The following is a 16683-nucleotide window of genomic DNA, read 5'->3' as shown; positions in this document are numbered from 1 at the left end:
CTGCAATGCTTTATGGTGCCGAATGTTGGCCTTTAAAAGAGAAGCATAATACTAAGTTAAGTGTGACAGAGATGAGGATGCTCAGGTGGATGAGTGGCTTTACCCTTAGAGATAGGATACGAAATGAGCATATACGTGAAAAGGTTGGAGTAGCTCCAGTAGAAGATAAGATTAGAGAAAGTCGCCTTAGATGATTTTGGTCACATAAAACGGCGGCCTTGCGATGACCCGGTTAGGAGAGTAGAGGTATTAGATTTTACTTATGTTAAGAAAGGTAGGGGTAGACCTAAAAAGACTTGGTTAGAAAATATTAGGAATGACCTTTCTTTATTAGATTTAAACGAGAATTTGACTTTTAATAGGACACAATGGAGAAAAAGGATTCATGTAGCCGACCCCACGTAGTGGGATAAAGGCTTGATGTTGTTGTTGTTGTAATAATCTAGATTAAGGATAATTAATTTCATAATCAAAATCATGATATATCTTTCCAAGGAAAGAAAATATCACTTATTATCAATCATTTGGATATAATAATAATGATCGTTGAATTTTAATTTTTCCAAAGATAATTAATTAAAGGTTTTGAAAATATGGTCTAGGTTTTTAAATCTTATACGAGCGCAAGCCCTCGTAGTTAATTACATCGTAGGAAACTAGAGTTTCTTATGAATACTCTCAATTAAAATAGCGGTGGAAATTTTATTTAAGATTTTCAAAGTTCGATCTCAAAGGAGATTAAGGGTTGGAAATTCAAGTGGGATTGGATCAAAATTGAGCACTTATTTCTGAAGTCAAAGGAAGAAAGGTAGGAGGCACTTGGGATTCTAAAATAATTCAGAAGTGCCACAGTCTATCCTAAGTGTTGGGCTTGAATTTGATAGAAAGACATTTTTAATTTGAATGATCAATTTTATTAGAATGTTGGGATTTAATTCCCGGAGGTTGAGGTCTTATAGCCCGAGCCTGTCTTAGAACTTAAGTTTAAATTGGGTACTAAAAATTAGTGACCCGAACCTAGCTAGTGCAATGCAAATCTGGACTTACCCTGGCCTGAATTGGGGAGCCAGCTAAACAACCTAGGCGTTTTAAAATCATGTGTCCGGTCATTTAATGTTGAGTGGTAGGGACATTATTTAAGAAAAGGTTTTTAGAATAGGGCCGACATCTATAGCGGATTCTAATTGGTCCTTTGACATATGTTGGATATTTGATGTCTAAACAAATGCAATTAAGATTTAGACTTAATTTAATTTGTATCTAATGTAATGCATGCTAGTTGACTCGATTAAATGCTTAAATTTGAGATGAAAATTTTTTAAAATTAGGCTTAAAAATAATTTTTTTCTAGTAGAATGCACAAATTCCCCTTGGACAAATCTGCACCCTCATAGGCCAGGTGGTCTGCCAAAACCCGCAGGCGGGGAGGTGCCTAACAAGTGGAAAGAAAAATGCAACGAATATGCATGTGAACTCCCGGCAATCTCGGGCTTACTTCTTAAATTCGTTAGAGTTATTATGTTGACTTTATATTTTTTATTTGATTTAAGTAGAAAATTTTTATTAAGCCCTTAAGATTCCATGCTAAATCAAATACGACATACAAGAGGTACCAAAAAACTAGTAAAAGCAAGCAATCTTAATCGTAATCAACATTAATAAATAAATCAATTAAATTTTAATGTCCATAGGCAAGTGCCTTTTAATATTACAAACCAGAGTTTTTAGAAAAGTAAAGTGGCAGGGCATCACTGACAACAACCCGGATTCTACTCCTAAGACTCAAGTGACTTTGAGAATGGGTCTTCTCGCTATCCACTTATTTGTCCTTCTGCAACTTCTTGATTCATCGGTTTCGGATATCCAAATGAAAAGAAACTCCCCCTTAAACGGGGTGTTATCTTTTCTCTTTGGGTATTTTCAAAGTCATCCAAATTTGGAGTTCCAAATGGAGAGTTACTCTCCCCTAAGGGATGTCCCTTTCTCTTTGGGTTCCAAATTGGATGTTTTAAAATCACATTCTCAAATTACTTTAAAGTACAACTCAAATTATATCAAATTATATTTAGAAAATAAAAAAAATTCTAAACTCGATCCTGTAGTGTTATCCTAATAATCAGCAGTTATATAAATAATTCCAAGCAGTTATATCCAATCTCAAGCACTTATAATCAATCTCAAACAGTTAATATTTGAAATTTAAAGTGTTTAATTACTCACAACACAGTGCAGAAAAGTATGTAAATAAACACATCAACTCTAAGCTAGCAAACAGCATGTAGTGAAATCTCGAAAACCTAGCACACAGCTACAGAAAAGTAAACACCGGCCTAGCCTAAAATTAAAGTTGGTTGTCCTAGCAAACCATCTAAAGTCGGTGCAAAGGTTGTGTGGTTTTGATATGTTCTATATAGGATAAGTATTTCAAATTATTTGTAGTTATGGTTGGTTGAAAGGCTTAAGGGAGAATATTGGTTAAAGTTCAAGTCTTAATGATTTGAGATTAATTTTAAGATTGATTTTTAATTATTTGTTAGATATCATCTTTATTTCTCACCGAGGCCGTGAAGTTTATTTCACCTAATAGCCTCATAGGCCTGGGTTACCCAGTGGTATCCGGTATGATTAAATGATTTGATTTGATTAAGGTTTAAAGGTTAATGAATTTTAATTGAGATTGGTTGATTACTGGTTTTAAGGTTAATTAAGGATTTCTGAAGTTTTAGAGTGATTTTCAAGTTTTAGGAATTTTTTGGATTATTTTAATCACTTGATTAAGGGTCAAAAATTGATTGTTTAACTAAGGTTAAATTCTGGAAAGTTAGTATTTTATTAAAATATTAGACCTTAAGATGAGTTGTTAAACACTAAGTTTGTTGGATTTGGATTTTTCTACATTTAGTTATGAAGGTTTGAAGTTTTGACTTAAGTTTGACCGGTTTGTTGACTTTTTGACTTTGACAGATTTTGGAAGGTTTAAAAAATTTTAATAAATACTAGACTTAATTTTGAGTTGAATGCATTTGATTTTGGTCAATTTAGAGTTTTCTAGAATTAGTTATGATTTTTTAAAGTTTGAGTATTTGTTAGAATTTTTTTAAATTGTTTAATTAAAGTCCCTTTGTTGATTGAATCCAAATGGACTCCAAACTCCTTGAAATCAACTCCAAAGGTCAGAAATGACCTAAGGAGTGATTCCCAAGTGTTTGAGAATTTTTTGGAATTTTAAATTATTTTTAATTAGTTAAATTAATTAAATATTCAATTTCACTTAAAATTAAATTAAGTTCAGATTTGCTATTAAATTAAAGTGATTTTTTTCATTGATTTAGGTTTCAAATTTGGTCAGTTTGAAATATTGTGTTTATTTTTTTTATTTAAATTTGATTTATTAGAATTTTTAGAAGTTTGAATGATTAATTAAGGGTTTGAACTTAATTAGGTTAATTGTAAGGGCTTAATGAATTCTAAAACTAGTGAGAATTTTTCTAAGGGCTAAGAGTGTCACTAAGTTTAAATGGTTCAAATTTCAAGTCAAAAAGATATATCTAAATTTCTAGAATTTTTCTAAGTTTTCTAAACATGTCCTTAATTATTGTCCTTAATGTTACTAGGTTAGCTAGGTTTAAATTAATTGATCTCTCTAACCCTTGGACTAACATACATAGATGCACACATAACATTCAAAATCAAATCCTAGATCTAGGAGAGCCCTAAGACTAGGTGCGGGTGTGTGCTCCCTACACATGCAAGAGACAAAACTAACTTGAATAATCAACCATTTGATTAGTGAATAATTAAGTTAATTATTCACTAATAATCCCCTTCAAGTCTCTTCATACAAGACAAATCATGCTTAAATTTTAAGGGTGATCTCTCAAAATTTAAAGATTTAAATACATATAATTTTAAAATAAAATTTAAAATATACATATATATAAACCTATATACAAAATATAAGTTTTAAAATTAAATAATTAGAAAAATATTATCAAAAAGTTTTAAAATATCTTTGAGAGATCTTATGATTATTAAAATAATTTGAAAATAAAATTTTAATTTTTGAAAATATTTAATTAAATATTAATTAAATATTAATTAAATATCAAAATACTCAAATAATTTAAATTATTTAAAGTATATTAAGTTTTAAATCTCAAAATTAATTTTAAATTAAAGTGTTTATAATTTCAAAATTTTTGATATATTATTCTAAATTTTTTTTATTTTATTTGAATATTCTTTGGATTTTGTAGTTTTAAATTAATTAAGATATTAAAATTTAATTTAAAATTAATTAATGTTCAAAATAATTTTTTAATTTGATAGCAATCACAATTGATAGCAATCACATATATTTTTAAATTTACAAAAATAACATGAAATTCTTCTTAAAGATCATTCTACAATTGATAGCAATCGCATATATTTACTTGATGAGTTTGATGCATTAAACAAAAAGCATGCTGAATTATCTGATGCACATGATTTATTAAAATCATCTCATGCTGAGTTAGAAAAAGAGTTTAAAAAGTTAAAAAATCTAAAAGCTTTTGAAAATAAAAAATCATCATTGCATGCATCACATAAAAATAAGCATCACCATATGAGTAGATTAGTGCATCCTTTTCCTGGAGTTAGATGCTTTTTATGTGGCATGCTAGGACACAACACACACTTGTACCATTCACCATAGTTCACATTGGGTCTGGAGACCTAATTTACATGATTCACAGCATGCATTGCATTCTACTTTCCATAAGAAGGAACTCAAACATGTTTGAGTTCCTAAATCTGACATTTGATAATTTTGTAGGCAAGCTCTCACAAAAGGCCTCGTGAGAGCATGTGGTACTTGGACAGCGGATGCTCTCGATATATAACTGGCGATGTCAATCAATTCATTTTGCTGGAGGTCAGGACAGGAGGCAATGTTACTCTTGGAGACCACCACCAGGAAGGTGGTAGGCTCAGGTATAATTGAAAATTCTAAGAACCTTCTGATTGAAAATATTTTGCTTGTAGATGGACTGAAACACAACTTGCTCAGCATCAGTCAGCTTTGCGATAAGGGCTTCATTATAAAATTTTTGGCAAATTCATGCATTATCAGCTTAAATAATAACACTGTTTTGCAAGAAAAATGGATCAACAACGTTTACATGCTTGATTTAAATAATATTGAATGTTATGCTTTATTTTGCTTAAAAATTGATGTTGACGATTCATGGTTGTGGCACAGGAGATTATGTCATGCCAGTATGAAAATCCTTAGGAAAGTAACCCAGAAAGACTTAGTTAGAGGGTGTCCCCAAGCTTAAGTTTTCAAAAGATCACCTTTGTGATGCCTGCTAATTAAGAAAGCAAGTCCACTTCACTTTTCACTCCATTAAGGACATTAACATCTCTAGACCTTTAGAAGTCCTTCACATGGATTTGTTTGGACCCATTAGCACTGCCAGCTTAGGAGGAAAAGTATATGATTTTGTGATTGTCGATGGCTACTTGAGATTCACTTGGACTATATTTCTGTCACACAAGAATGAGTCTTTTGATGAGTTTAGAACATTCTTCACTAGGATTCAAAAAAAGCTAGGTTGTGAGATTTTGATCATCCATAGTGACCATTCGGGAGAGTTTAAAAATGAGAGATTTAAAGACTTTTGTGAGGAGGGTTAGTCACAACTTCTCAGCTCCTAGGATCCCTCAGTAGAACGGGATAGCTAAAAAGAAGAACCAGATCTTAGTGGAAGCCACTAGAGCCATGCTTGCTGAGTATTCACTTCCAAAATACTTTTGGGCTGAAGCGGTTAATACAGCTTGTTATGTGTTGAATAGGGTGAATGTTAGAGCCAAATTAGATAAGACACCCGATGAGATCCTTTAGGGTAGAACATCAAATCTTTCCCACCTTTATGTCTTTGGTTGTAAGGTTTTCATTCACAATAATGGGAAGTCTCACTTAGGAAAATTTGACCCAAAATCTGATGGAGTGTTTTTAGGATATTTTAGTGTTGGAAAGTCTTTTAGGGTTTTTAATAAGAGGACATTGGTGGTGGAAGAGACTACTCATGTAGTGTTTGATGAATCTGATCCTAGGAAGCCTAGAGTTGAGGATGATGATGATGTTGGAAAAATTACCACTGGAGTAGAAAATTTGGAGAAGATGGTAGACCCCCAAAACACTAAAGGAGTAGGAGAGATTACCCAAAGAGCAGGAAATGAAGATATGGAGGAAAGGTTTGAACCCACGCACACTTTGCCTAGAGATTAGAGATACTCTTCGAGTCGCCTCAAAGAAGTGATCTTAGGAGACCCTTCTAAAGGAGTTAGGACTAGGCATGGACTTAGGAAGGAAGTGAACCACTCTTCCTTTATCTCAATGACTGAACCCACCAACATCAATCAATCCCTTTCTGATGAATTTTGGATCCTAGCCATGTAAGAAGAGTTGAACCAATTTGTTAGGAATGATGTCTGGGAGCTTGTAGAAAGACCAAAAGGACAAAGTGTAGTTGGAACCAAATGGGTCTTTAAGAATAAAATGAATGATTCTGGTGTGGTGGTTAGAAATATGACAAGATTAGTGGCTAAGGGGTACAACCAAATAGAAGGGATTAATTTTGAGAACACCTTTGCCCCTGTAGCTAGATTAGAAGCCATTAAAGTGCTATTAGCCTTTGCATATTATAAGGGATTTAAGCTTTTTCAAATGGACGTTAAGAGTGCCTTTTTAAATGGGGTAATAAAAGAGGATGTGTTTGTAGAACAACCCCTAGGTTTTGAGAGTTCTCAATTTTCAAATCATATTTTTCAAATTAAAAAAGGCCTTTTATGGATTAAAACAGGCACCCAGAGCTTGATACGAAAGGCTTAACGCATTCTTACTAGAAAGGGAGTTTGTTAAGGGGAGCGTAGACACCACCCTTTTCCTGAGGAAAGTAGGAGATGAATTACTCATTGTTTAGATCTATGTTGATGATATACTTTTTGGATCTTCAGATAAAAGACTATGTGATGAATTTTCTAAAATAATGAGTAAGGAGTTTGAGATGAGTATGATGGGAGAATTGTCCTACTATTTAGGTTTTAGCATTAAACAATTGGATGATGGAGCTTTTCTGAGCCAAACAAAATATATAAAGGACATCTTGAAGAAATATGAAATGGACAAACCCAAACCAATTAATACTCCCATGACCTCAGGAATTCAGTTGGACAAGGACCCAAATGGAAAATCAATTGATTAGAAGAAGTACAGAGGGATGATTGGATCTTTACTTTACATGACTGCTAGCTGACCTGATATAATGTTTAATGTTTGTCTCTGTGCTAGATTTCAAGCTAATCCTAAAGAATCCCACCTGATCACTGTTAAGAGAATTCTTAGATACCTTTTAGGAACCCAAAACCTAGGAATCTAGTACCCTAGGCACAACACTTCTTTTGAGATTATTGAATTTTCTGACTCTGACTTTGCTGGATGTAAGGTGGATAGAAAAAGTACTTCAGGAACCTGCCAATTCATAGGACAATCTTTAGTCTCCTAGTCTAGTAGAAAGCAAAACTTAGTTGCACTTTCCACTGCTGAAGCTGAGTACATTACTTTAGAAAGTTGTGTGGCCCAAGTCTTTTGGTTGTAATAGCAAGTTCTGATTTAGGATAACCTGTAGGCACAATTCTAATCATTTGTGACAACATTAGTGCCATCTGCATTTCTAAGAATCCTATCCAACATTCAAGGACCAAGCACATAGACATAAGACATCACTTCATTAGAGACCATGTGACCAAGGGAGACATTGAGTTACACCATGTGGCAACTAAGAATCAACTGGCTGCCATCTTTACTAAACCACTGGCCTTCGACACTTTCAGTACTTTAAAGACTAGATTGGGTGTGATTGACATAAACGCAAGAACTCGATTTCTGATCTCTGTTTTTATTTGTTGTTTTCTTTTTTTTCTTGTGTATGTTTTTTGATTTGTTTCTGTTACTTTTAGACTCTGCTGATTCGATATCTTATGCCTTGATTTTGATTTTGAAAATTTGTAATCAATAATTAACATCTATAAATTAGTTAAAGAGAAGAACACTGTTAATTGTTACATTCTCTCTAACTTCTTTTAGTGATGTAATTATCTTTTCTAAATAAAAATCTATCTCATATTAACAAATGGATTTTGAAATTGAGAACTTTTTAAAGGCTTGATTTCAAACTTCTGATTGTAACTAATTACTTTGACATATTATTCTATAAAATATTTTTCTGAAAACAAGTTTTTGAACGGATCTCTTCTTCTAAACCAATTGGCTTTTCTGATTTAGATTATTGTTTTTCTAAAGATAATTTATCCTTTTATCCTAAAAAAGACTGAGTTAGGACTAACTGGATTGATTGTTCTACTGCTTTTTTAGATTTGGAAGATGTTAACTAATTGATTTTGCAAATTTTTGAAATCATATGGAAAAATTATTGTATTCAGTATAAACAAAACTCTGTGTTTTTGTGTTTTTTTGTTCATTTTTGTCTTTTTCGTATCTGATTTTCTGTTTGTTTTTATTATTTTTAGTGTTTTTGGGCCTGATCTGGTTATCTCCATGCACTCTCAATTTTCAAATTTTTCACATCATCCTGGACGATCCTCATATCGTCCTGGACGATCGGTTCCATTCACTTCTCGAATCCATCTGTTGACTGTTCTGATTTTTCTGCTGTTTATCATCTTGGACGATGTATTATCATCCTAGACGTATGATCGTTCTCTACTTCAATTATCTTTGATCGTTCTGGACAATCCTCTTTCGTCTTGGAAGATGCCTTTGCTTCTGCACAATTATTGATGCCCGTATAATTGATACACGTAACATACGTTTAATAAGCCTTAAATTTGGACGGTACGATCCATTATTGGAGAATTGTCCCGGACGATCCACTTGTTCGTCCTGGACGATACACGTGGCAGTGCCTTTAAATGTTTTAAATTTGGCCTGTACGATCAATAATTGTTCATCATCCTGGATGATCCACATATCGGCCAGGACGATATGCTTTTTCAACGATCGTCCGAATTGTCGCCTCGGGACGATCTCCTGTGTCTTATCGTCCCGGACGATACCTGATCGGCCAGGCCGATACGACCGTCTTTTTGACCAATCGTCCAGCCTCAATTATTGCACCATATCATCCTGGACGATCCTGCGATCGTCCTGGACGATCCTGCCGATTTTTTAAATACCGAGCCTTTCCAGCCGTTTTTCTCACACCTTTTCTTTCCACTTGCATTCTACTCTCTTTTCTCTATATTTTGTGCTAATGGCTGGTGGCAAATGCTCTCGTCAAGTTTCAGGAAGTTCCTCGAGGGCCACCTTGGACCCTCGCTTCATGGAGGCGGAAGATCAAGCCGCCTATCATCGCTATAAATCAGCCGGCATCACTGTGTCTTGCTCAATCAATCCCAACCAGCTCTCTTATTCGGTACTCGATCTTTTTACTCACACCTCTCTCTATTTTATTCTAACGCTCGCAGTCCCCTTCAATTCTGAGCTTTTGTGTGAATTTTTTGCGAGCCTTAGAATTAATTTTTCTTTCACCTCTCTTCGCTCATATGTGAATCGACGTCTTGTCGAGATCACATACCAAGATTGTGCTGAATTTTTGTAGCTCTCCACCACAAGAGACAAACTTCACACTCTTTGCTCTGATCCTGATTATGATTAGGCTCCGGCCAATCACTTCCTTCGGAACACCACATCCCACTTTCATGTTGGAGAGACTAGCTCTTTACTCAAAATGCTAGGACTGTTCAACATGTCCTTCGCACCTCTATAATCCCAAAAGCTGGTGATCGTGTCCACATTACTCCTCTTCTTTCGATCACCAGTTTTTACATTCTAGCCCATCGCAAATTTAATGCAACTGACCTGATCTTTCGCTACATCGAACACTTGACCACAATTCGCGATCCAGGCCATAGGAGAAAGCCAAATCTAGCCCAAGGATATATCATTGCTTGTCCTAGAATCCAAATACAATCTCCAATACCCAGCTCTAAATTTCAAGCTTTCATTCTATTCCAACAAGTCTTTCAATGTCCTTCATAGTACTCGTCTCCATCCAGGGGACGAAGAACCTTAGGGGGCCGAAGAGGAGGAAGCTCTCGCACCTGTTCCTGCACCTGTTCTGCTCTGCCATCGCTCATAGCTGGGATCAGTTGGTGGAGCGCTTTGACCAGTGAGAGGCCTGATTTGACACTTACATTGCTGCATAGGAGCAACAACATGTTGAGGACATAGCCTGCTACGAGCAGCACCGTGCAGAGGACTTAGCCCGTTTTGACGCTTACGTTGCTCACCAGCAGCAGCAGCACGCCCAGGATATAGCCTGGTTTGGTGCTCAGTTTGCTACACTGACTAGCTACTTTCAGCAGCCTCCACCACCTCCACCTCCACCGTTAGATGATCAGGGCCCACCGTTTTACTAGTCTTTCTTTTGTTGTAGTTTGTTTCTGTTTTTTTGTTGGTAGTTTCTGTTTTCTGTTTTACGTTTCTCCCTCTTTTTGGTGATGTCAAAAGGGGGAGTGATCTGCTGTACTACTAGTTGCTTTGTACTTTGATTTTGATAGTCGACTTATGTTCTTTTCCTTCACACTGTCTTCATTAAATTGACTGAACTCCTTAAATTTTTTCTTGTGTGTTTGTCATCATCAAAAAGGGGGAGATTGTTGCGTCTGTTTTTCAGAAATAGAATTTTAATGATTGCAAACACTTATGTTTTACTTCGACTGCCTTATCTATTAACATTTTAGGACCATAGGATCGAGACTGCAAGTTGAACCAGCTCAAGATTAAGTAGATTTGGTCTGAGTCGGTCTATAATGTATTTTTTTCCTTTCTTGAGTCAAATGTAATCCTTATGGTGCCTGATGCTAAGTAACCTTGCACACACACATGAGTGAATTTTTTATGTCTAAACTTAGAGTTCTCTGTTTTAAGTACATCGTCCAGGACGATCCAAAAATCGTCTCGAACGATCAGTCAAAAACAGAAACCCTAATTAGGGCATCCTGATTAAAGCATCCGTCATTAAGTATATCGTCATGGTCGATATTTGTATCGTACGGGATGGTAGGCTCAAATCAGAAAGAATCAGCCGCTAGATCAATTTAGGAAGCTTTCATTTTTAATTATCGTCCAGGACATCGTCTTGGACGATGCAGTGCAACTATGCCTAAATTAATCTGGAGATTAAGTAATCAAGGTTGATTGATACGATCATATCGTCCTGGACGATCGCAGGATCAGCCAGTACGATCCGTGTAAAAACTTTGATTTCTTCTAGACGACCAGAGCGATGTGCTGGGCGATTTGGGCAGATTTTGAACTAATAGGTCAAGATGATCGCGAGATCGTCCTGAACGATCAAGTCATTTTACTTTCGTCCTAGACGATAATGTAGGTTCTTGAAAATCTATATAAAGGACCCATGCCTTTTCATGCATAAGACCTTGAGTGCTACTGTCTTGACCTAAGAGAGCCTAAGGAGAGGGAGAGAGAGAGAGAGGAACTTGTGAGGGGGAGTTTGTGAGAGGGTTCATAAAAGTTGCTCCAAGCAAGGTTTCAAATCGTCTTCTCCGTTCTTCGTCCTTCGTCCTTGGGAGGTTCTTGGGAGGTCTACTTCAGCAAATGGTCCGGGTTCTCTGCCCGCTTCAGGAGGAAGCAAAAGGAGTCGGTTATCTGCAGCACCGGGGTTGGTGAAAAGGAGTCTGTTGTAAAGGCTTCTCTGCCTAGCTATGGGAGCTAAAGGAGAGACACTTAATTAGTGCAATACTCGGAGGGTTCCTCCGAGGAGTGGACGTAGGTCAATGTTTGATCGATCCACTATAAATCCGGTGTGCTCTTTCTTTATTTTTTTTTCCGCATTTAATTTCCGCATCCGTTACTCTTTGTCGTGAATTGTTTTGATTTTAGTTTTGTGCTTTGATCGTAAAAAGTTTTAAAATACCAATTCACCCCCTTCTTGGTTAGCCTCGAGACTAATTCATAAGGGCTTAACATCCCTAACGAACTCTCACTTTGGTCAATTTTGATGATAAAAGTTCTTTTCAATAAATAAGACCATCATTTATGAATGGCTAACACAATCTCCATCAGTTCTTTCTGATAGACTGACTTGTCTTGCCCTGTCTGTAAACATTTGATTGAAATGGGCCACTGGTCTTTGATTCTTTGTGAATATTGCTCCCAACTTAAAACCTGAGGCATATGTCTAAACTACAAAAGACTAGCTAAAATCTGGGAGTGCTAATTCTGTCACACTGGATATAGCCTTCTTTAACTCGTTAAAAGCCTTGGTGGCTAGCTCTACCCAATTGAACTTGTCCTTCTTGAGTTGTTTCATTAATGACCCTGTTATTAAACTATATCCTTTTAAAAAATTTTGATAGTAGCTTGTGTGTCCCAAGAATCCTCTCAATTCCTTGAAAGTCTTAGGTATGGGCCATCTAAGTATGGTCTCAATCTTACTTTGGATAGCTGCCACTCTCTCCTGAGATAGAACATGTCCTAAAACTCCACTCAAGTTTGGGTGAAAGAAAACTTCTTCTGATTGGAAAATAAATAGTGCTCTCTTAAGGTAGATAACACAACTCCCAAATGCTCCTAGTGCTTCTGCTCAGACCTGTTATATACCAATATATTGTTAGAAAATACTAGCACAAACCTTTGTACTGGAATAACCTATTCATCAGAGACTAGAAAGTGGGTTGTGCGTTAGTGAGGCTAGAAGGCATTACTAAGAACTTGTACTTCCCCATGTGCATCCTAAAAGCCATCTTGTCGTTGTCTCCTAGTCGCACTTTGATCTTGTGCTTCCCGGATTTCAATTCGATCTTGAAGAATATCACAGATCCATGCAACTCATCTAACATCTCATCAATTGTTGATATGGGAAACTTATATGATATAGTTTCCTTATTCAAGGAACGGTAATCTACACAGAACCACCAACTTCCATCATTCTTCTTCGCCAACAATGCAAAACTAGGGAAAGGGCTCACATTGGACTTGATGATTTTAGCTTCAAGCATCTCCTAAATCAAACTCTCAATCTTATCCTTTTAGATCTGAGGGTAGCACCCTACGTGCCAGGAAAGTGGTCTCCGTGCAGTAAGAACCTCCTAAACTGACCCCTCTACTACTCCTCTATAGTGAATTCTTGTCCTCAATCACTTGAGCCAACTCTATTGTCTCTCCCAAGTCATCGGGCATTGCCACCTGCATCGCTACTCTCAACTTTTGTTTGAGGCCTTTCTTAAATTTTCTATGCAATACAATCTATGGTAACCTCCCTATTTGTCTTGACAGAAGCTCAAATCTTTCTTGATACTCCATTATAGTGTCTACCTCTATTAATACAACAAATTGCTCATAGTAATCCCCATCCTGCTTGGCTTGAAAACACTCCAATAAACAGTTGTTAAACTCCTCCCACGAACGAATCGTGTGCCTTGTCTCCCTCCATTGCTACAATGTTAGTGCCTTCCCGTCAAGACATAGAGTTGTTGTCACAGGTCTCTGACATTCTGTTAACCCGTTCACCACGAATTTTCTCTCCACCATATTTATCCAACCATGCGCATCCTCCCCTTACAATACATGCAATTTCAACTTCATAATCTTCTGATCTCCACCATCCCCATATCTTCTTCCACCTCTCATGTTTCTCATGAAGCAAGCATTAGTACTGTCCATGATTCTCTATCCTATCTCCTTCAGTCGTATTCAGCCTGCATGTTCTCCTTTTCCCATTCCCTTCTACCTCCATATCCCTATCCATACCTCTCCTTGGTAGAAGTTCAATGGGGGGTATTTCTTCCTCCTCTGCTCCAATGTTCACCTCTCCGTTTGCCTCGGCATGTCATTTTCATGATTCCCCCTGGCTTCCGATAAACCTGCCTTATCTTGTTTCTTTAACATATGTTTCATCATCTCCTCGAGATTTCCAAACTTTCCTTCTATTACTGATAAACGCTAATCCATCATTGAAAAACCATCATCTATTGCTCGCAAATTGGATTGCATATGCCCGATTTTCTCCTACAACTAATCTTCCAACGCCTCAACTCTTCTTCCAGCTATCAGTCACAAGAAATTGCTCTGATGCTAATTTGTTAGGACTTGACCATCAAAAAGCAGTGAACAATAGAAAAATTCAACAGATTTTATTGATAAGAAAAGAAACACGACCAAGCAAGATAAAATACTTCTCTTTCGAGGGGAGGACCATCTCTCATAAGCTCTAGACGCCTCTAGAATCCATTACAAAAAAAAGTGGTCAAGAAAACACTTGCAAACCTCTGTATAAAGATAAAAAAATACAATAAAAAGGCATAATATATGCTTCCCTATTTTTCCCCCCAAAATCTGAATTTATTTTCCTCCCAAAACCTGAATTTACTACATATTTGCTCCCTATATTCTCCTTTGATAAGTGATCCACTCTAATTTTGTTCCCTTTCCAGGTTGTCAGCCGCCCCCTCTCACCGCCCACTATTTTGATTGAGCCGGCTTTGTTTTGGGCTGACTGTAAACAGGGCCGGCTGTAATGAATGGACCAGCTCAGCTGGTCCATCAAAAGAGTAATAAATGTAGCTTAGAATTTATCATATTAAAGATACTGAATGTATAATATGCTTAAGATGAGATCGTGTAAAATAAACTCCGTGATTTGGGCAAAAGATAGACGAAGCATTGGTAATATGATTGGTATAGAATTTAATATAATAATGTTATGAAAAGATCTAAATTAAAGTTAATTTACACTGAAGTTATGAAAAATGATATTCACACTTGATTTAAATTTCATGTAGCACACAGTAAGGATTAATGAAGAAAATAGTTGGGTTTTGGCATGAAGATAATCATGAAATTACCTTTTATCTTTTTTTATTTCTTTTAATAATTTCAGAGTATGGATACACCACAAACATCACAGAAAAGAGTGATGTCTACAGCTATGGTGTAGTACTCTTAGAGATCCTCAGCGGTCGCAGTGCCATTGAGCCCATGGCTGCTGATGGGCTTCATATAGTTGAGTGGGTGAAGAAAATGATGGGCAGCTTTGAGGCCAGGATGAATATCATTGACTCAAAGCTTCATGGCCTCCCAGATCAGATGGTTGAGGAGATGATTCAAACAATGGGCATTGCCATGTTTTGTGTGAATTCGATGCCGTCGGAAAGGCCAACCATGGGTGAAGTGGTTGCTCTTCTGAAGGAGGTGAAGTGCCCATTGGAAGAGATTGGGAAAACATCAAAGCAGCCACTTACAAAGCCTGTGAACTATAGCTGATCGTCTATTCTAGTTTTTGCTTTCTACTATTTGAATTAATTTTCTTTTGAAATGAACGCTTTGATTATTCTTGCTTTTTTCATAAAGATAATGAGGGTTTATGTAGGTTGGGAATGAGAAAGGGAGAAGGTTGTGTTGCTTTGGTGATTGATGTGCAGTTCAAGATTTTCCTGACATTGCAAGCTGAATTCTTAATTCCCTTATGTCAGACCATGGTTTCTCATTTGTATAACTTGACATTGCAAGCTGAATTCTTAATTCCCTTCTTATATCAGACCATGGTTTCTCATTTGTATAACTAACTAGTAATTGCTTTCTAATGCATAGTTCTATCGTAGTAGCTTCAATAAACCAAAAATTTAGATTTGATCGCGTTTACAGAAAAAAGAAAAAAAGGTTGGCGCAATGTTATCTAGATAGAAATGTTATTTTGATAATATTGTTGTTGAGATTGCGATGTTAATTTAATTCGATATTTCTAGTTCGTATAAATATAAATAAACACACGTACGTTGTGAGCCAAACAGCTCGAGTTAAATAAACATATAGCCAAATTACAGTATGAAGTGTAGCGAGAGTCAGAGGTTATATAGATGGCAGCAGATGTGTAATAGAGAACCTGTCAAAATTGCAATAAATAAGCTGTAAAGAGGGTCATACAAATCCTCTAAAATAAATTTAATTTTCTATCATGCAAAATGATGATAACAATCAACCAATAATTTAAAGCACACATAAAATTCTCCATATGGCAAAATAATTGAGCGTCGGAATATTATGAAGCGATGCAAACAAACGTCAAAAATAACATAAATTTGATCTCAAAGGTCTACTAGCTCTTGCCTGTTTTTGCTTCATTGAATTTTACTTGCATCTAAGCTGGTATTTCATATGATTAAAAACTAATCTGTCATAGGTGTCAAATATTTAGTCATTCCTTTTTTTTTTTCAAATATTGTAAATTGGAGAGACAAAGACTAATAGTAAAATGCTTTAGCAATCCGCCATTAATGATGCTTTCCTCATTAATATTAGTAGCATGTAGTCAACAAGGTTGGAATAAGCAGTTTAACACCTCCAAAAGGAAGGCTTCCTTTCTTCAACTCAGGAGAAAAATGACAACTAAAAAATAAATGGTTTGTGCTTTATTCTCCGAATTATAAAGAGTGCACCTGAGGTTATATTAGTAAAATTATTTTAAAGTAATGTGTCCATAATTTTGAGATTATCATTTATAAAACGTCAATAAAACTTAAAAACTAAAAGGCATAGTGCTTATGCCGAATATATTTGATGCAACTAGGCTTAAGATGGTTGTAGAGTGGTTTATA

The 16683-nt window shown here is 35.9% G+C and overlaps 1 protein-coding gene across 2 annotated transcripts in view; it reads left to right on the top strand.

Moving 5' to 3' along the window:
• The window catches only part of LOC110101401 (probable LRR receptor-like serine/threonine-protein kinase At1g34110), a 36205-nt gene extending 20579 nt beyond the window's left edge, over window positions 1-15626 (top strand). For both annotated transcript variants that reach the window (XM_028696094.1, XM_020829281.2), the window contains one exon: window positions 14970-15626. In XM_028696094.1, the coding sequence (XP_028551927.1) occupies window positions 14970-15352 (383 nt within the window). In that variant the 3' untranslated portion in view covers window positions 15353-15626. The remainder of the gene's footprint in view (window positions 1-14969) is intronic.
• Window positions 15627-16683: the final 1057 nt, after the last annotated feature.

The sequence above is a fragment of the Dendrobium catenatum genome, unplaced genomic scaffold (assembly GCF_001605985.2).
Source record: "Dendrobium catenatum unplaced genomic scaffold, ASM160598v2 fragScaff_scaffold_716, whole genome shotgun sequence".
NCBI lineage: Eukaryota > Viridiplantae > Streptophyta > Magnoliopsida > Asparagales > Orchidaceae > Dendrobium > Dendrobium catenatum.
Note: the sequence above shows the minus strand (reverse complement) of the source record. Positions and strands in the feature narration are given on the sequence as shown.